Here is a 26,297-nt window from a genome sequence, read left to right as displayed (position 1 = left end):
AAGGTAACACACCATACTGATCAACCTCGTACCTGCTCACAAGGTAACACACCATACTGATCAACCTCGTACCTGCTCACAAGGTAACACACCATACTGATCAACCTCGTACCTGTCCACAAGGTAACACACCATACTGATCAACCTCATACCTGTCCACAACGTAACACACCATACTGATCAACCTCGTACCTGCTCACAAGGTAACGCACCATACTGATCAACCTCATACCTGCTCACAAGGTAACGCACCATACTGATCAACCTCGTACCTGTCCACAAGGTAACACACCATACTGATCAACCTCATACCTGTCCACAAGGTAACACACCATACTGATCAACCTCGTACCTGTCCACAAGGTAACACACCATACTGATCAACCTCATACCTGCTCACAAGGTAACGCACCATACTGATCAACCTCATAACTTCTTACAAGGTAACACACCATACTGATCAACCTCATACCAGTTCACAAGGTAACACACCATACTGATCAACCTCATACCTGCTCACAAGGTAACACACCATACTGATCAACCTCATACCTGCTCACAAGGTAAAGCACCATACTGATCAACCTCATACCTGTCCACAAGGTAACACACCATACTGATCAACCTCATACCTGCTCACAAGGTAACACACCATACTGATCAACCTCATACCTGCTCACAAGGTAACACACCATACTGATCAACCTCATACCAGTTCACAAGGTAACACACCATACTGATCAACCTCATACCTGTCCACAAGGTAACACACCATACTGATCAACCTCATACCTGTCCACAAGGTAACACACCATACTGATCAACCTCATACCTGCTCACAAGGTAAAGCACCATACTGATCAACCTCATACCTGTCCACAAGGTAACACACCATACTGATCAACCTCATACCTGCTCACAAGGTAACACACCATACTGATCAACCTCATACCTGCTCACAAGGTAACACACCATACTGATCAACCTCGTACCTGTCCACAAGGCAAAACACCATACTGATCAACCTCGTACCTGTCCACAAGGCAAAACACCATACTGATCAACCTCGTACCTGTCCACAAGGTAACACACCATACTGATCAACCTCGTACCTGTCCACAAGGCAAAACACACACACCCCCCATACCCCCCTCCCTGTTGATGTTTAACCCACTCTTCTCTTCTCCAGAACCTGAATAAGCAGGCGTACGACTTGGCCAAGACCCTGCTGAAGAGGACCGTGCAGACCATAGAGACATGCATCGCTAATGTTAGTACTGTATATATATATATACCTCTATCTCTCTCTCTATCTACCATTCAGACCATAGAGACATGCATCACTAACGTTAGTACTGTATATATATATATACCTCTATCTCTCTCTCTATCTACCATTCAGACCATAGAGACATGCATCGCTAACGTTAGTACTGTATATATATATATATATATACCTCTATCTCTCTCTCTATCTACCATTCAGACCATAGACATGCATCGCTAACGTTAGTACTGTATATATATATATATATATACCTCTATCTCTCTCTCTATCTACCATTCAGACCATAGAGACATGCATCGCTAACGTTAGTACTGTATATATATATATATATATACCTCTATCTCTCTCTCTATCTACCATTCAGACCATAGAGACATGCATCACTAACGTTAGTACTGTATATATATATATATACCTCTATCTCTCTCTCTATCTACCATTCAGACCATAGAGACATGACTCACTAACGTTAGTACTGTATATATATATATACCTCTATCTCTCTCTCTATCTACCATTCAGACCATAGAGACATGCATCGCTAACGTTAGTACTGTATATATATATATATACCTCTATCTCTCTCTCTATCTACCATTCAGACCATAGAGACATGCATCGCTAACGTTAGTACTGTATATATATATATACCTCTATCTCTCTCTCTATCTACCATTCAGACCATAGAGACATGACTCGCTAACGTTAGTACTGTATATATATATATATATACCTCTATCTCTCTCTCTATCTACCATTCAGACCATAGAGACATGACTCCCTAACGTTAGTACTGTATATATATATATATACCTCTATCTCTCTCTCTATCTACCATTCAGACCATAGAGACATGACTCGCTAACGTTAGTACTGTATATATATATATATATATACCTCTATCTCTCTCTCTATCTACCATTCAGACCATAGAGACATGCATCGCTAACGTTAGTACTGTATATATATATATATATACCTCTATCTCTCTCTCTATCTACCATTCAGACCATAGAGACATGCATCGCTAACGTTAGTACTGTATATATATATATATACCTCTATCTCTCTCTCTATCTACCATTCAGACCATAGAGACATGCATCACTAACGTTAATACTGTATATATATATATACCTCTATCTCTCTCTCTATCTACCATTCAGACCATAGAGACATGCATCGCTAACGTTAGTACTGTATATATATATATATATATATACCTCTATCTCTCTCTCTATCTACCATTCAGACCATAGAGACATGCATCGCTAACGTTAGTACTGTATATATATATATACCTCTATCTCTCTATCTACCATTCAGACCATAGAGACATGACTCACTAACGTTAGTACTGTATATATATATATATACCTCTATCTCTCTCTCTATCTACCATTCAGACCATAGAGACATGACTCGCTAACGTTAGTACTGTATATATATATATATATACCTCTATCTCTCTCTCTATCTACCATTCAGACCATAGAGACATGCATCGCTAACGTTAGTACTGTATATATATATATACCTCTATCTCTCTCTCTCTATCTACCATTCAGACCATAGAGACATGACTCACTAACGTTAGTACTGTGTATATATACAGTTGAAGTCAGAAGTTTACATACACCTTAGTCAAATACATTTAAACTCTGTTTTTCACAATTCCTGACATTTAATCCTAGTAAAAATTCCCTGTTTTAGGTCAGTTAGGATCACCACTTTATTTTAAGAATGTGAAATGTCAGAATAATAGTAGAGAGAATGATTTACTTCAGCTTTTATTTATTTCATCACATTCCCAGTGGGTCAGAAGTTTACATACACTCAATCAGTATTTGGTAGCATTGCCTTTAAATTGTTTAACTTGGGTCGAACGTTTCGGGTAGCCTTCCACAAGCTTCCCATAATAAGTTGGGTGAATTTTGGCCCATTCCTCCTGACAGAGCTGGTGTAACTGAGTCAGGTTTGCAGGCCTCCTTTCTCGCACACGCTTTTTCAGTTCTGCCCACAAATGTTCTATAGGATTGAGGTCAGGGCTTTGTGATGGCCACTCCAATACCTTGACTTTGTTGTCCTTAAGCCATTTTGCCACAACTTTGGAAGTATGCTTGGGGTCATTGTCCATTTGGAAGACCCATTTGCGACCAAGCTTTAACTTGCTGACTGATGTCTTGAGATGTTGCTTCAATATAGCCACATAATTTTCCTTCCTCATGATGCCATCTATTTTGTGAAGTGCACCTGTCCCTCCTGCAGCAAAGCACCCACACAGCATGATGCTGCCACCCCCGTGCTTCACGGTTGGGATGGTGTTCTTCGGCTTGTAAGACCCCCCCTTTTTCCTCAAAACATAACGATGGTCATTATGGCCAAACAGTTCTATTTTTGTTTCATCAGACCAGAGGACATTTCTCCAAAAAGTACAATGTTTGTCCCCATGTGCAGTTGCAAACAGTAGTCTGGCTTTTTTATGGTGGATTTGGAGCAGTGGCTTCTTCCTTGCTGAGCGGCCTTTCAGGTTATGTCGATATAGGACTCGTTTTACTGTGGATATAGATACTTTTGTACCTGTTTCCTCCAGCATCTTTACAAGGTCCTTTGCTGTTGTTCTGGGATTGATTTGCACTTTTCGCACCAAAGTACGTTCATCTCTAGGAGACAGAACGCGTCTCCTTCCTGAGCGGTATGACGGCTGCGTGGTCCCATGGTGTTTATACTTGCGTACTATTGTTTGTACAGATGAACGTGGTACCTTCAGGCGTTTGGAAATTGCTTCCATGGATGAACCAGACTTGTGGAGGTCTACAATTTTTTTTCTGAGGTCTTGGCTGATTTCTTTTGATTTTCCCATGATGTCAAGCAAAGAGTCACTGAGTTTGAAGGTAGGCCTTGAAATACATCCACAGGTACACCTCCAATTGACTCAAATGATGTCAATTAGCCTATCAGAAGCTTCTAAAGCCATGACATCATTTTCTGGAATTTTCCAAGCTGTTTAAAGGCACAGTCAACTTAGTGTATGTAAACTTCTGACCCACTGGAATTGTGATACAGTAAATTATAAGTGAAATAATCTGTCTGTGATCAATTGTTGGAAAAATTATTTGTGTCACGCACAAAGTAGATGTCCTAACCGACTTGCCAAAACTATAGTTTAACAATACATTTGTGGAGTGGTTGAAAAACGAGTTTTAATGACTCCAATCTAAAGTGGATGTAAACTTTCGACTTCAACTGTACCTCTCTCTCTCGATAATTGTCCAGGCTAGAGCTGGCTGGTAGGTAGTGCAGGCCACGGACAGTGGTGAAGACCGCTAACGGTGGCTAATAGCTAGTTAGCTGGCTAGCTGGCTATTTTTAGCCGTAGGTTCTTGATAAAAAATAAATAGATAAGAGAGTCCGTTCCACATCAGGAAAGTGTGTTTAGTCAAAGGATGGAAAGTGAGATAGAGATATATATATATATATACGATAAAAGACAAAAAACAAAAAAACGGTCTATTTACACGAGGACACAACAGAATACACATCTCCCATTTAGACCAGAGAGACATGACTCACTAACGTTTAGTACTGTGTGTATATATATATATATATACACCTCTATCTCAAATCAAATGTATTGGTCACGTTCACATGGTTAGCAGATTTTATTGCGATTTGTAGCGAAATGCTTGTGCTTCTAGTTCCGACAGTGCAGCAATATCTAGCAAGTAATATCTAACAGATACACAACAGATATCCAATACACACAAATCTAAGTAAAGGAATGGAATAAGAATATATAACTATATGGATGAGCAATGTCATTATCAGAGCAGCATAGGCTAAGATGCAATAGATAGTACAGAATACAGTATATACATATGAGATGGGTAATGCAAGATATGTAAACATTATTAAAGTGACATTATTAAAGTGACTAGTGTTCCCTTTATTAAAGAGGCCAGTGATTTTCAAGTCTGTATGTAGGCAGCAGCCTCTCTGTGCCAGTGATGGCTGTTTAACAGTCTACACCTCCGTCTACCGTTCAGACCATAGAGACATGAATCACTAACATTAGTACTGTGTGTGTGTATATATACAGTACCAGTCAAAAGTTTGGACACCTACTCATTCAAGGCTTTTCTTTCTTTTTACTATTTTTTACATTGTAGAATAATAGTGAAGACATCAAAACTATGAAATAACACATATGGAATCATGTAGAAACCAAAAAAAGTGTTAAACAAATCAAAATATATTTTATATTTGTGATTCTTCAAATAGCCACCCTTTGCCTTGATGACAGCTTTGCACACTCTTGGCATTCTCTCAACCAGCTTCACCTGGAATGCTTTTTCCAACAGTCTTGGAGTTCCCACATATGCTGAGCACTTGTTGGCTGCTTTTCCTAAGCCCAAACCAGATGGGATGGCGTATCGCTGCAGAATGCTGTGGTAGCCATGCTGGTTAAGTGTGCCTTGAATTCTAAATAAATCACAGACAGTGTCACCAGTAAAGCACCCCCACACCATCACACCTCCTCCTCCATGCTTTATGGTGGGAAATACACATGCGGAGATAATCCGTTCACCTACTCTGCGTCTCACAAAGACACGGCGGTTGGAACCAAAATCTCAAATTTGGACTCATCAGACCAAAGGACAGACTTCCACCGGTCTAATGTCCGTTGCTCGTGTTTCTTGGCCCAAGCAGGTCTCTTCTTATTGGTGTCCTTTAGTAGTTTCTTTGCAGCAATTCCACCATGAAGGCCTGATTCACACAGTCTCCTCTGAACAGTTGATGTTGAGATGTGTCTGTTACTTGAACTCTGTGAAGCATTTATTTGGGCTGCAATCTGAGACTGGTAACTCTAATGAACGTATCCTCTGCAGCAGAGGTAACTCTGGGTCTTCCATTCCTGTGGCGGTCCTCATGAGAGCCAGTTTCATCATAGCGCTTGATGGTTTTTGCGACTGCACTCGAAGAAACTTTTACAGATTGACTGACCTTCATGTCTTAAAGTAATGATGGACTGTCGTTTCACTTTGCTTATTTGAGCTGTTCTTGCCATAATATGGTCTTGGTCTTTTACCAAATAGGGCTATTTTCTGTATACCACCCCTACCTTGTCACAACACAACTGATTGGCTGAAATGCATTAAGAAGGAAAGAAATTCAACTTTTAACAAGGCACACCTGTTCATTGAAATGCATTCCAGGTGACTACCTCATGAAGCTGGTTGAGAGAAAGCCAAGAGTGTGCAAAGCTGTCATCAAGGCAAAAGGGTGGCTACTTTGAAGAATCTCAAATAATATAAAATATATTTTGATTTGTTTAACACTTTTTGGGGTACTACATGATTCCATATGTGTTATTTCATAGTTTTGATGTCTTCACTATTATTCTACAATGTAGAAAATAGTTTAAAAAATAAAGAAAAACCCTTGAATGAGAAGGTGTGTCCAAACTTTTGACTGGTACTGTACATCTATCTCTCAATCTACCGTTCAGACCATGGAGACATGCATCGCATTAAGAACACCTACTCCTTCCATGACATAGAACGGGGTATGGTAGTAGACATAGACTAATCGTTTGAAAGCTATGATCCCTTATTGATGTCACCTGTTAAATCCACTTCAATCAGTGTCGGTGAAGGGGAAGGAGACAGGTTAAAGAAGGATTTTTAAGCCTTGAGACAATTGAAAATGTGTGCCATTCAGAGGATGAACGAGCAAGACAAAATATTGACGTGCCTTTTGAACGGGGTACGGTAGTAGGTGCCAGGCGCACCGGTTTGTGTCAAGAATTGCAACGCTGCTGGGTTTTTCACGCTCAACAGTTTCCCGTTTCAACTTGACACAAGTTTCAACTTGACACAACTTGTGGGGAGCATTTGGAGTCAACATGGGCCAGCATCCCTGTGGAACGCGTTTGACACGTTGTGTAGTCCATGCCCGACGAATTGAGGATGTTCTGAGGGCAAAAGGGGGGAGCAACTCAATATTAGGAAGGTGTTCTTAATGTTTTGGACACTCACTCTACTGTCTCTATTCCTCTCTGTCTGTCTGTCTGTCTGTATTCCTCTGTCTGTCTGTCTCTATTCCTGTGTCTGTCTGTCTATATTCCTCTGTCTGTCTGTATTCCTCTGTCTGTCTGTATTCCTCTGTCTGTCTGTCTGTCTCTATTCCTGTGTCTGTCTGTCTATATTCCTCTGTCTGTCTGTCTGTCTCTATTCCTGTGTCTGTCTGTCTATATTCCTCTGTCTGTCTGTCTGTCTATTCCTCTGTCTGTCTGTCTGTCTCTATTCCTGTGTCTGTCTGTCTATATTCCTCTGTCTGTCTGTCTGTCTGTCTCTATTCCTCTGTCTGTCTGTCTGTCTGTATTCCTGTGTCTGTCTGTCTGTCTATTCCTGTGTCTGTCTGTCTCTATTCCTGTGTCTGTCTGTCTGTCTGTCTCTATTCCTCTGTCTGTCTGTCTCTCTATTCCTGTGTCTCTGTCTGTCTGTCTCTATTCATGTGTCTGTCTGTCTCTATTCCTGTGTCTGTCTGTCTGTCTGTCTCTATTCCTCTGTCTGTCTGTCTGTCTGTCTCTATTCCTGTGTCTGTCTGTCTGTCTGTCTCTATTCCTCTGTCTGTCTGTCTGTCTCTATTCCTGTGTCTGTCTGTCTGTATTCCTCTGTCTGTCTGTCTGTCTCTATTCCTGTGTCTGTCTGTCTGTCTGTCTCTATTCCTCTGTCTGTCTGTCTGTCTGTCTCTATTCCTGTGTCTGTCTGTCTGTCTGTCTCTATTCCTCTGTCTGTCTGTATTCCTCTGTCTGTCTGTCTGTCTCTATTCCTGTGTCTGTCTGTCTCTATTCCTCTGTCTGTCTGTCTGTCTGTATTCCTCTGTCTGTGCATTTTAAGAAACAGATTCTCATTGAAATCAAGTTTTCTATAACATCTCTCCCTCTCTCCATCCCCCTCCCTCTCTCCATCCCCCTCCCTCTCTCTATCCCCCTCCCTCTCTCTATCCCCCTCCCTCTCTCTATCCCCCTCTCTCTCCCCCTCCCTCTCTCCCCCTCTCTCTCCCCCCTCCCTCTCTCTCCCACCCTCTCTCTCCCCCCTCTCTCTCTCATCCCCCTCCCTCTCTCTCCCCCCTCTCCCCCCTCTCTCCCCTCTCTCTCCCCCCCTCTCTCTCCCCCCTCTCTCCCCCCTCTCTCCCCCCTCTCTCCCCCCTCTCTCCCCCCCTCTCTCTCCCCCCCTCTCTCTCCCCCCTCTCTCCCCCCCTCTCTCTCCCCTCCCCCTCTCTCCCCCCTCTCTCTCTCTCCCCCCTCTCTCTCTCCCCCGCTCTCTCTCCCCCCTCCCTCTCTCTCCCACCCTCTCTCCCACCCTCTCTCCCCCCTCCCTCTCTCTCCCTTCTCTCTCTCTCTCCCACCCTCTCTCCCACCCTCTCTCCCCCCTCCCTCTCTCTCCCTTCTCTCTCTCTCTCCACCCCCCCCTCCCTCTCTCTCCACCCCCCCCCCCCCTCCCTCTCTCTCCATCCCCCCCTCTCTCTCCATCCCCCCCCCTCTCTCTCCATCCCCCTTTCCCCCTCCAGTTCTTTAACCAGGTGCTGGTGATGGGGAAGTCTTCAGTCAGCGATCTGTCAGAACACGTGTTCGACCTGATCCAGGAGCTGTTTTCCATCGAACCGCTGCTGCTCACATCTGTCATGCCCCAGCTAGAGTTTAAACTCAAGGTATAGGACACACACACCCATCTGTCATGCCCCAGCTAGAGTTTAAACTCAAGGTATAGGACACACACACACCCATCTGTCATGCCCCAGCTAGAGTTTAAACTCAAGGTATAGGACACACACACCCATCTGTCATGCCCCAGCTAGAGTTTAAACTCAAGGTATAGGACACACACCCATCTGTCATGCCCCAGCTAGAGTTTAAACTCAAGGTATAGGACACACACACCCATCTGTCATGCCCCAGCTAGAGTTTAAACTCAAGGTATAGGACACACACACCCATCTGTCATGCCCCAGCTAGAGTTTAAACTCAAGGTATAGGACACACACACCCATCTGTCATGCCCCAGCTAGAGTTTAAACTCAAGGTATAGGACACACACACCCATCTGTCATGCCCCAGCTAGAGTTTAAACTCAAGGTATAGGACACACACACCCATCTGTCATGCCCCAGCTAGAGTTTAAACTCAAGGTATAGGACACACACACCCATCTGTCATGCCCCAGCTAGAGTTTAAACTCAAGGTATAGGACACACACACCCATCTGTCATGCCCCAGCTAGAGTTTAAACTCAAGGTATAGGACACACACACCCATCTGTCATGCCCCAGCTAGAGTTTAAACTCAAGGTATAGGACACACACACCCATCTGTCATGCCCCAGCTAGAGTTTAAACTCAAGGTATAGGACACACACACCCATCTGTCATGCCCCAGCTAGAGTTTAAACTCAAGGTATAGGACACACACACCCATCTGTCATGCCCCAGCTAGAGTTTAAACTCAAGGTATAGGACACACACACCCATCTGTCATGCCCCAGCTAGAGTTTAAACTCAAGGTATAGGACACACACACACCCACAGACACACACACACACAACAGACACACACACACACACACACACACACACACCAAACAGACAACACACACACAACAGACACACACACACACACACCCACAGACAACACACACACACAACAGACACACACAACAGACACACACACACACTGGGTAAGGTCTAGTGAACATCTGTCATGCCCCAGCTAGAGTTTAAACTCAAGGTATAGGACACACACACACACCCACAGACAACACACACACACAACAGACACACACACAACACACACACACACATTGGGTAAGGTCTAGTGAATATGCAGGCCATGGAAGAACTGGGACATTTTCAGCTTCCAGGAATTGTGTACAGATCCTTGGGACACGGGGCCGTGCATTATCATGCTGAAACATGAGGTGATGGCGGCGGATGAATGGCACGACAATGGGCCTCAGGATCTCGTCACGGTATCTCTGTGCATTCAAATTGCTATCGATAAAATGCAATTGTGTTCGTTGTCCGTAGCTTATCAAATCAAATGTTATTTGCCACATGCGCCGAATACAACAGGTGTAGAACCTTACAATGAAATGCTTACTTACAAACCCTTAACCAACAATGCAGTTTTAAGAAAAAAAAAAAGTGTTAAGTGAAAAAAAAAAAAAGCTAATAATTAAAGAGCAGCAGTAAAATAAAATAACAGTAGGGAGGCTATATACAGGAGGTACCGGTACAGAGTCAATGTGAAATAACAGTAGGGAGGCTATATACAGGGGGTACCGGTACAGAGTCAATGGGAAATAACAGTAGGGAGGCTATATACAGGGGGTACCGGTACAGAGTCAATGTGAAATAACAGTAGGGAGGCTATATACAGGGGGTACCGGTACAGAGTCAATGGGAAATAACAGTAGGGAGGCTATATACAGGGGGTACCGGTACAGAGTCAATGGGAAATAACAGTAGGGAGGCTATATACAGGGGGTACCGGTACAGAGTCAATGGGAAATAACAGTAGGGAGGCTATATACAGGGGGTACCGGTACAGAGTCAATGTGAAATAACAGTAGGGAGGCTATATACAGGGGGTACCGGTACAGAGTCAATGGGAAATAACAGTAGGGAGGCTATATACAGGGGGTACCGGTACAGAGTCAATGGGAAATAACAGTAGGGAGGCTATATACAGGGGGTACCGGTACAGAGTCAATGGGAAATAACAGTAGGGAGGCTATATACAGGGGGTACCGGTACAGAGTCAATGGGAAATAACAGTAGGGAGGCTATATACAGGGGGTACCGGTACAGAGTCAATGTGAAATAACAGTAGGGAGTCTATATACAGGGGGTACCGGTACAGAGTCAATGTGAAATAACAGTAGGGAGGCTGTATACAGGGGGTACCGGTACAGAGTCAATGGGAAATAACAGTAGGGAGGCTGTATACAGGGGGTACCGGTACAGAGTCAATGGGAAATAACAGTAGGGAGGCTGTATACAGGGGGTACCGGTACAGAGTCAATGGGAAATAACAGTAGGGAGGCTATATACAGGGGGTACCGGTACAGAGTCAATGTGAAATAACAGTAGGGAGGCTATATACAGGGGGTACCGGTACAGAGTCAATGTGAAATAACAGTAGGGAGGCTGTATACAGGGGGTACCGGTACAGAGTCAATGGGAAATAACAGTAGAGAGGCTATATTCAGGGGGTACCGGTACAGAGTCAATGGGAAATAACAGTAGGGAGGCTGTATACAGGGGGTACCGGTACAGAGTCAATGGGAAATAACAGTAGGGAGGCTATATACAGGGGGTACCGGTACAGAGTCAATGGGAAATAACAGTAGGGAGGCTATATACAGGGGGTACCGGTACAGAGTCAATGTGAAATAACAGTAGGGAGGCTATATACAGGGGGTACCGGTACAGAGTCAATGTGAAATAACAGTAGGGAGGCTGTATACAGGGGGTACCGGTACAGAGTCAATGGGAAATAACAGTAGAGAGGCTATATTCAGGGGGTACCGGTACAGAGTCAATGGGAAATAACAGTAGGGAGGCTGTATACAGGGGGTACCGGTACAGAGTCAATGGGAAATAACAGTAGAGAGGCTATATACAGGGGGTACCGGTACAGAGTCAATGACTGACAAAACTATAAAAATTGACGTTACACACGCCGCAACCAGTCAGGAACTTGAAGCTCTCAACTCAGCTGTAGAACTTTCTGTCTTGGTGTGTTTGGACCATGATAGTTTGTTGGTGATGTGGACACCAAGGAACTTGAAGCTCTCAACCTGCTCCACTACAGCCCCGTCGATGAGAATGGGGGCGTGCTCAGTCCTCTTCTTTTTCCTGTAGTCCACAATCATCTCCTTTGTCTTGATCACGTTGAGGGAGAGGTTGTTGTCCTGGCACCACAAGGCCAGGTCTCTGACCTCCTCCCTATAGGCTGTCTCGTCGTTGTCGGTGATCAGGCCTACCACTGTTGTGTCATCGGCAAACTTAATGATGGTGTTGGAGTCGTGCCTGGCCATGCAGTCATGGGTGAACAGGGAGTACAGGAGAGGACTAAGCACGCACCCCTGAGGGGCCCCCGTGTTGAGGATCAGTGTGGCAGACGTGTTGTTACCTACCCTTACCACCTGGGGGCGGCCCGTCAGGAAGTCCAGGATCCAGTTGCAGAGGGAGGTGTTTAGTCCCAGGGTCCTTAGCTTAGTGATGAGCTTTGAGGGCACTATGTTGTTTAACGCTGAGCTGTAGTCAATGAATAGCATTCGCACGTAGGTGTTCCTCTTGTCCAGGTGTGAAAGGGCAGTGTGGAGTGCAATAGAGATTGCATCTGTGGATCTGTTGGGGCGGTATGAGTGGGTCTAGGGTTTCTGGGATAATGGTGTTGATGTGAGCCGTGACCAGCCTTTCAAAGCACTTCATGGCTACAGACGTCAGTGCTACGGGTCGGTAGTCATTTAGGCAGGTTATCTTAGTGTTCTTGGGCACAGGGACTATGGTGGTCTGCTTGAAACATGTTGGTATTAGACTCAGTCAGGGACATGTTTAAAATGTCAGTGAAGACACTTGCCAGTTGGTCAGCGCATGCTCGGAGTACACGTCCTGGTAATCCGTCTGGCCCTGCGGCCTTGTGAATGTTGACCTGCTTAAAGGTCTTACTCACATCGGCTACGGAGAGCGTGATCACACAGTCGTCCGGAACAGCTGATGCTCTCATGCATGCTTCAGTGTTGCTTGCCCCGAAGGCGAGCATAGAAGTAATTTAGCATTTAGTAATAGTTTTCAAGCCCTGCCACATCCGACGAGCGTCAGAGCCGGTGTAGTACGATTCAATCTGAGTCCTGTATTGACTCTAGAGTTTTTTTTCCCTCTGGTTGCACATTTAACATGCTGGTAGAATGGATTTACGTTTCCCTGCATTAACGTCCCCGGCCACTAGGAGCGCTGCCTCTGGATGAGCGTTTTCCTGTTTACTTATGGCCATATACAGTTCATTGAGTGCAATCTTAGTGCCAGCATCGGTTTGTGGTGGTAAATAGACAGCTACGAAAAATATAGATGAAAACTCTCTTGGTAAATAGTGTGGTCTACAGCTTATCATAAGATACTCTACCTCAGGCGAGCAAAACCTCGAGACTTCCTTAGTATTTGATTTTGTGCACCAGCTGTTGTTTACAAATATACGCAGACCGCCACCCCTTGTCTTACCGGAGTCAGCCGTTCTATCCTGCCGATGTAGCGTATAGCCTGCTAGCTGAATGATATCCATGTCGTCGTTCAGCCACGACTCGGTGAAACATAAGATATTACAGTTTTTAATGTCCCGTTGGTAGGATAACCGTAATATTAGGTTGTCCATTTTGTTTTCCAATGATTGAACATTGGCTAATAGGATTGATGGGAGAGGCAGTTTACTCGCTCGCCGTCGGATCCTTACGAGGCACCCCGACCTACGTCCACGATATCTCCGTCTCTTCCTCATGCGAATGACGGGGATTTGGGCCTTGTCGGGTGTCTGTAGAATATCCTTCGCGTCTGACTCGTTGAATAAAAAAATATTCGTCCAATACGAGGTGAGTAATCGCTGTCCTGATATCCAGAAGCTCTTTTTGGTCATAAGAGACGGTGGCAGAAACATTATGTACAGAATAAATTACAAATAACGCGGAAAAACACACACAATAGTACAATTGGTTAGAGGGCTGTAAAACGGCAGCCATTTTCTCCGGCACCATCCTACCATAACCCCACCGCCACCATGGGGGGGCTCTGTTCACAACGTTGACATCAGCAAACCGCTCGCCCACACGACGCCATACACGTGGTCTGCAGTTCTGGCCGGTTGGAGGTGCTGCCAAATTCTCTAAAATAACGTTGGAGGCGGTAACACTTTACATGTCGCGTTTATATTTTAGTTCAGTATAGAAGGTAAAGTAAAAACTCAAACCGGTGTGTGCATCAATACCGGTATATAGTCAAATACGGTATACAGCCCAGCCCTACACTCACGCCCACCACTCAAGCCCCATTTTGATCTAGAAAAAAACCCTGAACACACATACACCTACTAGACCTTAACCAAATGACCGTCCATTGAATGAAAATCTATTTATTTCAGGTTGTAATCCAAGTTGTGTGTTTTGTTGTTGTTGTCGCAGAGTAACGATGGTGAAGAGCGTTTAGCTGTAGTCAGACTGCTGGCCAAGCTGTTTGGAGCCAAAGACTCAGAACTGGCCACTCAGAACAGACCGCTGTGGCAGTGCTTCCTGGGACGGTGAGACACGCATTCCACAGCCACATGAACACACGCTTGGGGGCGAACACGCACACGTACACACACACGCATAGTAGAGGTGCGTTGCGTTGACAAGATGTGTGTGTGTGTGTGTGTGTGTGTGTGTGTGTTTGTTTGTGCCATCCCCAGGTTTAATGACATCCATGTCCCAGTGAGGCTGGAGTCAGTCAAGTTTGCTTCCCACTGTCTGATGAATCATCCAGACCTGGCCAAGACCTCACAGGTAGGTTTCTGATGAATCATCCAGACCTGGTTAAAGACCTCACAGGTAGGTTTCTGATGAATCATCCAGACCTGGCCAAAGACCTCACAGGTAGGTTTCTGATGATCCATCCAGACCTGGTTATAGACCTCACAGGTAGGTTTCTGATGAATCATCCAGACCTGGTTATAGACATCACAGGTAGGTTCTGATGAATCATCCAGACCTGGCCAAAGACCTCACAGGTAGGTTTCTGATGAATCATCCAGACCTGGTTATAGACCTCACAGGTAGGTTTCTGATGAATCATCCAGACCTGGTTATAGACCTCAACAGGTAGGTTTCTGATGAATCATCCAGACCTGGTTATAGACCTCACAGGTAGGTTTCTGATGAATCATCCAGACCTGGTTAAAGACCTCACAGGTAGGTTTCTGATGAATCATCCAGACCTGGTTATAGACCTCACAGGTAGGTTTCTGATGAATCATCCAGACCCTTTGGGTCCCAGGACCGAGTTTGGGAGACGCTGCCCTAACCAATTATGTTGTCTGTATCGTCCGATCAGAGTTCCTGAAAGTGCGATCACATGACCCAGAGGAGGCGATCCGTCATGACGTCATCGTAACGATCATCAACGCCGGGAAGAAAGACCTGAACCTGGTTAACGACCAACTACTGGGCTTCGTTAGGGAGAGGACTCTGGACAAGAGGGTAACATACCTGTCAATACACACCTCAACCTTCTCAAGTCAAGTCTTTTCATTCTCGGCCCTTTGGGGGAATGGATATTAGGTTGGAAAGGAATAGTTTGGTTTCTTATGTTTATCTATCTATCTCTCCTCCTTTCTCTCTCCTCTCCTCCCTCCTCTCTCCCATCCTCCTCTCCTCCCTCCCTCCTCCCATCCTCCTCTCCTCCCTCCCTCCTCCCATCCTCCTCTCCTCCCTCCCTCTCCCCATCCTCCCCTCCTCCCATCCTCCTCTCCTCCCTCCCTCCTCCCATCCTCCTCTCCTCCCTCCCTCCTCCCATCCTCCTCTCCCTCCCTCCCTTCCCTCCCTCCTCTCCTCGCCTCCCTCCCTCCTCCCATCCTTTCCTCCCCTCCCTCCCTCCCCTCCCTCCCTCCCTCCCTCCTCCCATCCTTTCCTCCCCTCCCTCCCTCCCCTCCCTCCCTCCTCCCATCCTTTCCTCCCCTCCTCCCTCCTCCACTCCTCTCCTCTCTCCATAGTGGCGTGTTCGTAAGGAGGCGATGATGGGTTTGGCCCAGCTGTTTAAGAAGTACTGTCTTCACCATGAGGCTGGGAAGGAACAGGCCCAGAAGATCTCCTGGATCAAAGACAAACTGCTCCACATCTACTACCAGAACAGCATCGACGACAAGTACACGCCCACAGAACACACGGAACACACAGAACACATGGAACACGCAGAACACACGGAACACACAGAACACACGGAACACACGGAACACACAGAACACACGGAACACACGGAACACACGGAACACACGGAACACACGCAACACACGCAACACACGCAACACACGGAACACACGGAACACACGGAACACACGGAACACACGGAACACACACTGTTCACAGAAATACATCCTACTGAAACCACAGCATTATATTAGCATGGATTTTGTGTCATTTTCTGCAGGGTTCTTATCCGTTTCTCTCCGTCTGTGTGTGTGTAGGTTACTAGTGGAGAAGATCTTTGCTCAGTACATGGTTCCCCACAGTCTGGACACCGAGGAGAAGATGAAATGTCTTTACTACCTATACGCCTGCCTTGATACCAACGCTGTCAAGTAGGTACCCTGCTAGCACCAACACCTAGCCATAACCCTGTTAGCACCAACACCTAGCCATAACCCTGTTAGTACCAACACCTAGCCATAACCCTGTTAGTACCAACACCTAGCCATAACCCTGCTAGCACCAACACCTAGCCATAACCCTGCTAGTACCAACACCTAGCCATAACCCTGCTAGCACCAACACCTAGCTATAACCCTGCTAGTACCAACACCTAGCCATAACCCTGCTAGCACCAACACCTAGCCATAACCCTGTTAGTACCAACACCTAGCCATAACCCTGTTAGTACCAACACCTAGCCATAACCCTGCTAGCACCAACACCTAGCCCTAACCCTGTTAGTACCAACACCTAGCCATAACCCTGTTAGTACCAACACCTAGCCATAACCCTGCTAGCACCAACACCTAGCCATAACCCTGTTAGTACCAACACCTAGCCATAACCCTGTTAGCACCAACACCTAGCCATAACCCTGTTAGTACCAACACCTAGCCATAACCCTGTTAGTACCAACACCTAGCCATAACCCTGTTAGTACCAACACCTAGCCCTGTTAGTACCAACACCTAGCCATAACCCTGTTAGTACCAACACCTAGCCATAACCCTGCTAGCACCAACACCTAGCCATAACCCTGTTAGTACCAACACCTAGCCATAACCCTGTTAGTACCAACACCTAACCATAACCCTGCTAGCACCAACACCTAGCCATAACCCTGTTAGTACCAACACCTAGCCATAACCCTGTTAGTACCAACACCTAGCCATAACCCTGCTAGCACCAACACCTAGCCATAACCCTGTTAGTACCAACACCTAGCCATAACCCTGCTAGCACCAACACCTAGCCCTAACCCTGTTAGTACCAACACCTAGCCATAACCCTGTTAGCACCAACACCTAGCCATAACCCTGTTAGTACCAACACCTAGCCATAACCCTGTTAGCACCAACACCTAGCCATAACCCTGTTAGTACCAACACCTAGCCATAACCCTGTTAGCACCAACACCTAGCCATAACCCTGCTAGCACCAACACCTAGCCATAACCCTGCTAGCACCAACACCTAGCCATAACCCTGCTAGCACCAACACCTAGCCATAACCCTGTTAGTACCAACACCTAGCCATAACCCTGCTAGTACCAACACCTAGCCATAACCCTGTTAGTACCAACACCTAGCCATAACCCTGCTAGTACCAACACCTAGCCATAACCCTGTTAGTACCAACACCTAGCCATAACCCTGTTAGTACCAACACCTAGCCATAACCCTGTTAGTACCAACACCTAGCCATAACCCTGTTAGCACCAACACCTAGCCATAACCCTGTTAGCACCAACACCTAGCCATAACCCTGCTAGCACCAACACCTAGCCATAACCCTGCTAGCACCAACACCTAGCCCTGCTAGCACCAACACCTAGCCATAACCCTGCTAGCACCAACACCTAGCCATAACCCTGCTAGCACCAACACCTAGCCATAACCCTGTTAGCACCAACACCTAGCCATAACCCTGTTAGTACCAACACCTAGCCCTGTTAGTACCAACACCTAGCCATAACCCTGCCTGCACCAACACCTAGCCCTGCTAGCACCAACACCTAGCCCTGCTAGCACCAACACCTAGCCATAACCCTGCTAGCACCAACACCTAGCCATAACCCTGCTAGCACCAACACCTAGCCATAACCCTGTTAGTACCAACACCTAGCCCTGTTAGTACCAACACCTAGCCATAACCCTGCTAGCACCAACACCTAGCCATAACCCTGTTAGTACCAACACCTAGCCATAACCCTGTTAGTACCAACACCTAGCCATAACCCTGTTAGCACCAACACCTAGCCATAACCCTGTTAGTACCAACACCTAGCCATAACCCTGTTAGTACCAACACCTAGCCATAACCCTGTTAGCACCAACACCTAGCCATAACCCTGCTAGCACCAACACCTAGCCATAACCCTGTTAGCACCAACACCTAGCCATAACCCTGTTAGTACCAACACCTAGCCCTGTTAGCACCAACACCTAGCCATAACCCTGTTAGTACCAACACCTAGCCATAACCCTGTTAGTACCAACACCTAGCCATAACCCTGTTAGTACCAACACCTAGCCATAGCCCTGTTAGTACCAACACCTAGCCATAACCCTGTTAGTACCAACACCTAGCCATAACCCTGTTAGTACCAACACCTAGCCATAACCCTGTTAGTACCAACACCTAGCCCTGTTAGTACCAACACCTAGCCATAACCCTGTTAGTACCAACACCTAGCCATAACCCTGTTAGTACCAACACCTAGCCATAACCCTGTTAGTACCAACACCTAGCCCTGTTAGCACCAACACCTAGCCATAACCCTGTTAGTACCAACACCTAGCCATAACCCTGTTAGTACCAACACCTAGCCATAACCCTGCTAGCACCAACACCTAGCCATAACCCTGTTAGTACCAACACCTAGCCATAACCCTGTTAGTACCAACACCTAGCCCTGTTAGTACCAACACCTAGCCATAACCCTGTTAGTACCAACACCTAGCCATAACCCTGTTAGTACCAACACCTAGCCCTGTTAGCACCAACACCTAGCTATAACCCTGTTAGTACCAACACCTAGCCGTAACCCTGTTAGTACCAACACCTAGCCATAACCCTGTTAGCACCAACACCTAGCCATAACCCTGTTAGTACCAACACCTAGCCCTGTTAGTACCAACACCTAGCCATAACCCTGTTAGTACCAACACCTAGCCCTGTTAGTACCAACACCTAGCCATAACCCTGTTAGCACCAACACCTAGCCCTGTTAGTACCAACACCTAGCCATAACCCTGTTAGTACCAACACCTAGCCATAACCCTGTTAGTACCAACACCTAGCCCTGTTAGTACCAACACCTAGCCATAACCCTGTTAGTACCAACACCTAGCCCTGTTAGTACCAACACCTAGCCATAACCCTGTTAGTACCAACACCTAGCCATAACCCTGTTAGTACCAACACCTAGCCATAACCCTGTTAGTACCAACACCTAGCCATAACCCTGTTAGTACCAACACCTAGCCATAACCCTGTTAGTACCTACACCTAGCCATAACCCTGTTAGCACCAACACCTAGCCATAACCCTGTTAGTACCAACACCTAGCCATAACCCTGTTAGTACCAACACCTAGCCCTGTTAGTACCAACACCTAGCCATAACCCTGTTAGCACCAACACCTAGCCCTGTTAGTACCAACACCTAGCCCTGTTAGTACCAACACCTAGCCATAACCCTGTTAGTACCAACACCTAGCCATAACCCTGTTAGTACCAACACCTAGCCCTGTTAGTACCAACACCTAGCCCTGTTAGTACCAACACCTAGCCATAGCCCTGTTAGTACCAACACCTAGCCATAACCCTGTTAGTACCAACACCTAGCCATAACCCTGTTAGTACCAACACCTAGCCATAACCCTGTTAGTACCAACACCTAGCCATAACCCTGTTAGTACCAACACCTAGCCATAACCCTGTTAGTACCAACACCTAGCCATAACCCTGTTAGCACCAACACCTAGCCATAACCCTGTTAGTACCAACACCTAGCCCTGTTAGTACCAACACCTAGCCCTGTTAGCACCAACACCTAGCCCTGTTAGTACCAACACCTAGCCCTGTTAGTACCAACACCTAGCCCTGTTAGCACCAACACCTAGCCCTGTTAGTACCAACACCTAGCCATAACCCTGTTAGTACCAACACCTAGCCATAACCCTGTTAGTACCAACACCTAGCCATAACCCTGTTAGTACCAACACCTAGCCCTGTTAGCACCAACACCTAGCCATAATCCTGTTAGTACCAACACCTAGCCATAACCCTGTTAGTACCAACACCTAGCCATAACCCTGTTAGCACCAACACCTAGCCATAACCCTGTTAGTACCAACACCTAGCCATAACCCTGTTAGTACCAACACCTAGCCATAACCCTGTTAGTACCAACACCTAGCCATAACCCTGTTAGCACCAACACCTAGCCATAACCCTGTTAGTACCAACACCTAGCCATAACCCTGTTAGTACCAACACCTAGCCCTGTTAGTACCAACACCTAGCCCTATTAGTACCAACACCTAGCCATAACCCTGTTAGTACCAACACCTAGCCATAACCCTGTTAGTACCAACACCTAGCCATAACCCTGTTAGCACCAACACCTAACCCTGTTAGTACCAACACCTAGCCATAACCCTGTTAGTACCAACACCTAGCCATAACCCTGTTAGTACCAACACCTAGCCATAACCCTGTTAGTACCAACACCTAGCCATAACCCTGTTAGTACCAACACCTAGCCATAACCCTGTTAGCACCAACACCTAGCCATAACCCTGTTAGTACCAACACCTAGCCATAACCCTGTTAGTACCAACACCTAGCCATAACCCTGTTAGTACCAACACCTAGCCCTGTTAGTACCAACACCTAGCCATAACCCTGTTAGTACCAACACCTAGCCATAACCCTGTTAGTACCAACACCTAGCCATAACCCTGTTAGTACCAACACCTAGCCCTGTTAGTACCAACACCTAGCCATAACCCTGTTAGCACCAACACCTAGCCCTGTTAGTACCAACACCTAGCCATAACCCTGTTAGTACCAACACCTAGCCATAACCCTGTTAGTACCAACACCTAGCCATAACCCTGTTAGTACCAACACCTAGCCATAACCCTGTTAGTACCAACACCTAGCCATAACCCTGTTAGTACCAACACCTAGCCCTGTTAGTACCAACACCTAGCCCTGTTAGTACCAACACCTAGCCCTGTTAGTACCAACACCTAGCCATAACCCTGTTAGTACCAACACCTAGCCATAACCCTGTTAGTACCAACACCTAGCCATAACCCTGTTAGTACCAACACCTAGCCATAACCCTGTTAGTACCAACACCTAGCCATAACCCTGTTAGTACCAACACCTAGCCATAACCCTGTTAGTACCAACACCTAGCCCTGTTAGTACCAACACCTAGCCCTGTTAGCACCAACACCTAGCCATAACCCTGTTAGTACCAACACCTAGCCATAACCCTGTTAGTACCAACACCTAGCCATAACCCTGTTAGTATCAACACCTAGCCATAACCCTGTTAGCACCAACACCTAGCCATAACCCTGTTAGCACCAACACCTAGCCATAACCCTGTTAGTACCAACACCTAGCCCTGTTAGTACCAACACCTAGCCATAACCCTGTTAGTACCAACACCTAGCCATAACCCTGTTAGTACCAACACCTAGCCCTGTTAGTACCAACACCTAGCCATAACCCTGTTAGTACCAACACCTAGCCCTGTTAGTACCAACACCTAGCCATAACCCTGTTAGTACCAACACCTAGCCATAACCCTGTTAGTACCAACACCTAGCCATAACCCTGTTAGCACCAACACCTAGCCATAACCCTGTTAGTACCAACACCTAGCCATAACCCTGCTAGTACCAACACCTAGCCCTGTTAGTACCAACACCTAGCCATAACCCTGTTAGTACCAACACCTAGCCCTGTTAGCACCAACACCTAGCCATAACCCTGTTAGTACCAACACCTAGCCATAACCCTGTTAGTACCAACACCTAGCCATAACCCTGTTAGTACCAACACCTAGCCATAACCCTGTTAGTACCAACACCTAGCCATAACCCTGTTAGTACCAACACCTAGCCCTGTTAGCACCAACACCTAGCCATAACCCTGTTAGTACCAACACCTAGCCATAACCCTGTTAGTACCAACACCTAGCCATAACCCTGTTAGCACCAACACCTAGCCATAACCCTGTTAGTACCAACACCTAGCCATAACCCTGTTAGTACCAACACCTAGCCATAACCCTGTTAGTACCAACACCTAGCCATAACCCTGTTAGCACCAACACCTAGCCATAACCCTGTTAGTACCAACACCTAGCCATAACCCTGTTAGTACCAACACCTAGCCCTGTTAGTACCAACACCTAGCCATAACCCTGTTAGCACCAACACCTAGCCCTGTTAGTACCAACACCTAGCCCTGTTAGTACCAACACCTAGCCCTGTTAGTACCAACACCTAGCCATAACCCTGTTAGTACCAACACCTAGCCATAACCCTGTTAGTACCAACACCTAGCCCTGTTAGTACCAACACCTAGCCCTGTTAGTACCAACACCTAGCCATAACCCTGTTAGTACCAACACCTAGCCATAACCCTGTTAGTACCAACACCTAGCCATAACCCTGTTAGCACCAACACCTAACCCTGTTAGTACCAACACCTAGCCATAACCCTGTTAGTACCAACACCTAGCCATAACCCTGTTAGTACCAACACCTAGCCATAACCCTGTTAGCACCAACACCTAGCCATAACCCTGTTAGTACCAACACCTAGCCATAACCCTGTTAGCACCAACACCTAGCCATAACCCTGTTAGTACCAACACCTAGCCATAACCCTGTTAGTACCAACACCTAGCCCTGTTAGTACCAACACCTAACCATAACCCTGTTGGTACCAACACCTAGCCATAACCCTGTTAGTACCAACACCTAGCCATAACCCTGTTAGCACCAACACCTAGCCCTGTTAGTACCAACACCTAGCCATAACCCTGTTAGTACCAACACCTAGCCATAACCCTGTTAGCACCAACACCTAGCCCTGTTAGTACCAACACCTAGCCATAACCCTGTTAGTACCAACACCTAGCCATAACCCTGTTAGTACCAACACCTAGCCATAACCCTGTTAGTACCAACACCTAGCCCTGTTAGTACCAACACCTAGCCATAACCCTGTTAGCACCAACACCTAGCCCTGTTAGTACCAACACCTAGCCATAACCCTGTTAGTACCAACACCTAGCCATAACCCTGTTAGTACCAACACCTAGCCATAACCCTGTTAGTACCAACACCTAGCCATAACCCTGTTAGTACCAACACCTAGCCATAACCCTGTTAGTACCAACACCTAGCCATAACCCTGTTAGTACCAACACCTAGCCATAATCCTGTTAGTACCAACACCTAGCCATAACCCTTTTAGTACCAACACCTAGCCATAACCCTGTTAGTACCAACACCTAGCCATAACCCTGTTAGTACCAACACCTAGCCATAACCCTGTTAGTACCAACACCTAGCCCTGTTAGTACCAACACCTAGCCATAACCCTGTTAGTACCAACACCTAGCCATAACCCTGTTAGTACCAACACCTAGCCATAACCCTGTTAGTACCAACACCTAGCCCTGTTAGTACCAACACCTAGCCATAACCCTGTTAGTACCAACACCTAGCCCTGTTAGTACCAACACCTAGCCATAACCCTGTTAGTACCAACACCTAGCCATAACCCTGTTAGTACCAACACCTAGCCCTAACCCTGTTAGTACCAACACCTAGCCATAACCCCGTTAGTACCAACACCTAGCCATAACCCTGTTAGTACCAACACCTAGCCCTGTTAGTACCAACACCTAGCCATAACCCTGTTAGTACCAACACCTAGCCATAACCCTGTTAGTACCAACACCTAGCCATAACCCTGTTAGTATCAACACCTAGCCATAACCCTGTTAGTACCAACACCTAGCCCTGTTAGTACCAACACCTAGCCATAACCCTGTTAGTACCAACACCTAGCCCTGTTAGTACCAACACCTAGCCATAACCCTGTTAGCACCAACACCTAGCCATAACCCTGTTAGCACCAACACCTAGCCATAACCCTGTTAGCACCAACACCTAGCCATAACCCTGTTAGCACCAACACCTAGCCATAACCCTGTTAGTACCAACACCTAGCCATAACCCTGTTAGTACCAACACCTAGCCATAACCCTGTTAGTACCAACACCTAGCCATAACCCTGTTAGTACCAACACCTAGCCATAACCCTGTTAGTACCAACACCTAGCCATAACCCTGTTAGTACCAACACCTAGCCATAACCCTGTTAGTACCAACACCTAGCCCCTGTTAGTACCAACACCTAGCCATAACCCTGTTAGTACCAACACCTAGCCTTAACCCTGTTAGTACCAACACCTAGCCATAACCCTGTTAGTACCAACACCTAGCCCTGTTAGTACCAACACCTAGCCATAACCCTGTTAGTACCAACACCTAGCCATAACCCTGTTAGTACCAACACCTAGCCATAACCCTGTTAGTACCAACACCTAGCCCTGTTAGTACCAACACCTAGCCATAACCCTGTTAGTACCAACACCTAGCCCTGTTAGTACCAACACCTAGCCATAACCCTGTTAGCACCAACACCTAGCCATAACCCTGTTAGTACCAACACCTAGCCATAACCCTGTTAGTACCAACACCTAGCCATAACCCTGTTAGTACCAACACCTAGCCATAACCCTGTTAGTACCAACACCTAGCCATAACCCTGTTAGTACCAACACCTAGCCATAACCCTGTTAGTACCAACACCTAGCCATAACCCTGTTAGTACCAACACCTAGCCATAACCCTGTTAGCACCAACACCTAGCCATAACCCTGTTAGTACCAACACCTAGCCATAACCCTGTTAGTACCAACACCTAGCCCTGTTAGTACCAACACCTAGCCATAACCCTGTTAGTACCAACACCTAGCCCTGTTAGTACCAACACCTAGCCATAACCCTGTTAGTACCAACACCTAGCCCTGTTAGTACCAACACCTAGCCATAACCCTGTTAGCACCAACACCTAGCCATAACCCTGTTAGTACCAACACCTAGCCATAACCCTGTTAGTACCAACACCTAGCCCTAACCCTGTTAGTACCAACACCTAGCCATAACCCTGTTAGTACCAACACCTAGCCCTAACCCTGTTAGTACCAACACCTAGCCATAACCCTGTTAGTACCAACACCTAGCCATAACCCTGTTAGTACCAACACCTAGCCATAACCCTGTTAGTACCAACACCTAGCCATAACCCTGTTAGTACCAACACCTAGCCATAACCCTGTTAGTACCAACACCTAGCCCTGTTAGTACCAACACCTAGCCATAACCCTGTTAGTACCAACACCTAGCCATAACCCTGTTAGTACCAACACCTAGCCATAACCCTGTTAGTACCAACACCTAGCCATAACCCTGTTAGTACCAACACCTAGCCCTGTTAGTACCAACACCTAGCCATAACCCTGTTAGTACCAACACCTAGCCATAACCCTGTTAGTACCAACACCTAGCCATAACCCTGTTAGTACCAACACCTAGCCATAACCCTGTTAGCACCAACACCTAGCCATAACCCTGTTAGTACCAACACCTAGCCATAACCCTGTTAGTACCAACACCTAGCCATAACCCTGTTAGTACCAACACCTAGCCCTGTTAGTACCAACACCTAGCCATAACCCCGTTAGTACCAACACCTAGCCATAACCCTGTTAGTACCAACACCTATCCATAACCCTGTTAGTACCAACACCTAGCCATAACCCTGTTAGTACCAACACCTAGCCATAACCCTGTTAGCACCAACACCTAGCCATAACCCTGTTAGCACCAACACCTAGCCATAACCC

General features: G+C 46.4%; 1 protein-coding gene across 1 annotated transcript in view; it reads left to right on the top strand.

Annotated features, from left to right (window-relative positions):
- Positions 1 to 933: 933 nt before the first annotated feature.
- The window catches only part of LOC311114933 (sister chromatid cohesion protein PDS5 homolog A-like), a gene marked incomplete at both ends in the record, with an annotated part of 61,209 nt that continues 35,845 nt past the window's right edge, over positions 934 to 26,297 (top strand). The window contains 9 exon segments of the mRNA XM_084190152.1: positions 934 to 963; positions 1,190 to 1,270; positions 8,864 to 9,004; positions 14,523 to 14,638; positions 14,789 to 14,868; positions 14,871 to 14,882; positions 15,430 to 15,575; positions 16,088 to 16,239; positions 16,559 to 16,672. Coding sequence (XP_084046278.1) covers positions 934 to 963; positions 1,190 to 1,270; positions 8,864 to 9,004; positions 14,523 to 14,638; positions 14,789 to 14,868; positions 14,871 to 14,882; positions 15,430 to 15,575; positions 16,088 to 16,239; positions 16,559 to 16,672 — 872 coding nt within the window.

This window comes from Coregonus lavaretus, assembly GCF_964263955.1.
Source record: "Coregonus lavaretus genome assembly, contig: HAP1_SCAFFOLD_3314, whole genome shotgun sequence".
Classification (NCBI taxonomy): Eukaryota; Metazoa; Chordata; class Actinopteri; order Salmoniformes; family Salmonidae; genus Coregonus; species Coregonus lavaretus.
The sequence above is the reverse complement of the archived record's forward strand: the minus strand, read 5'-3'. Positions and strand labels throughout refer to the sequence as shown.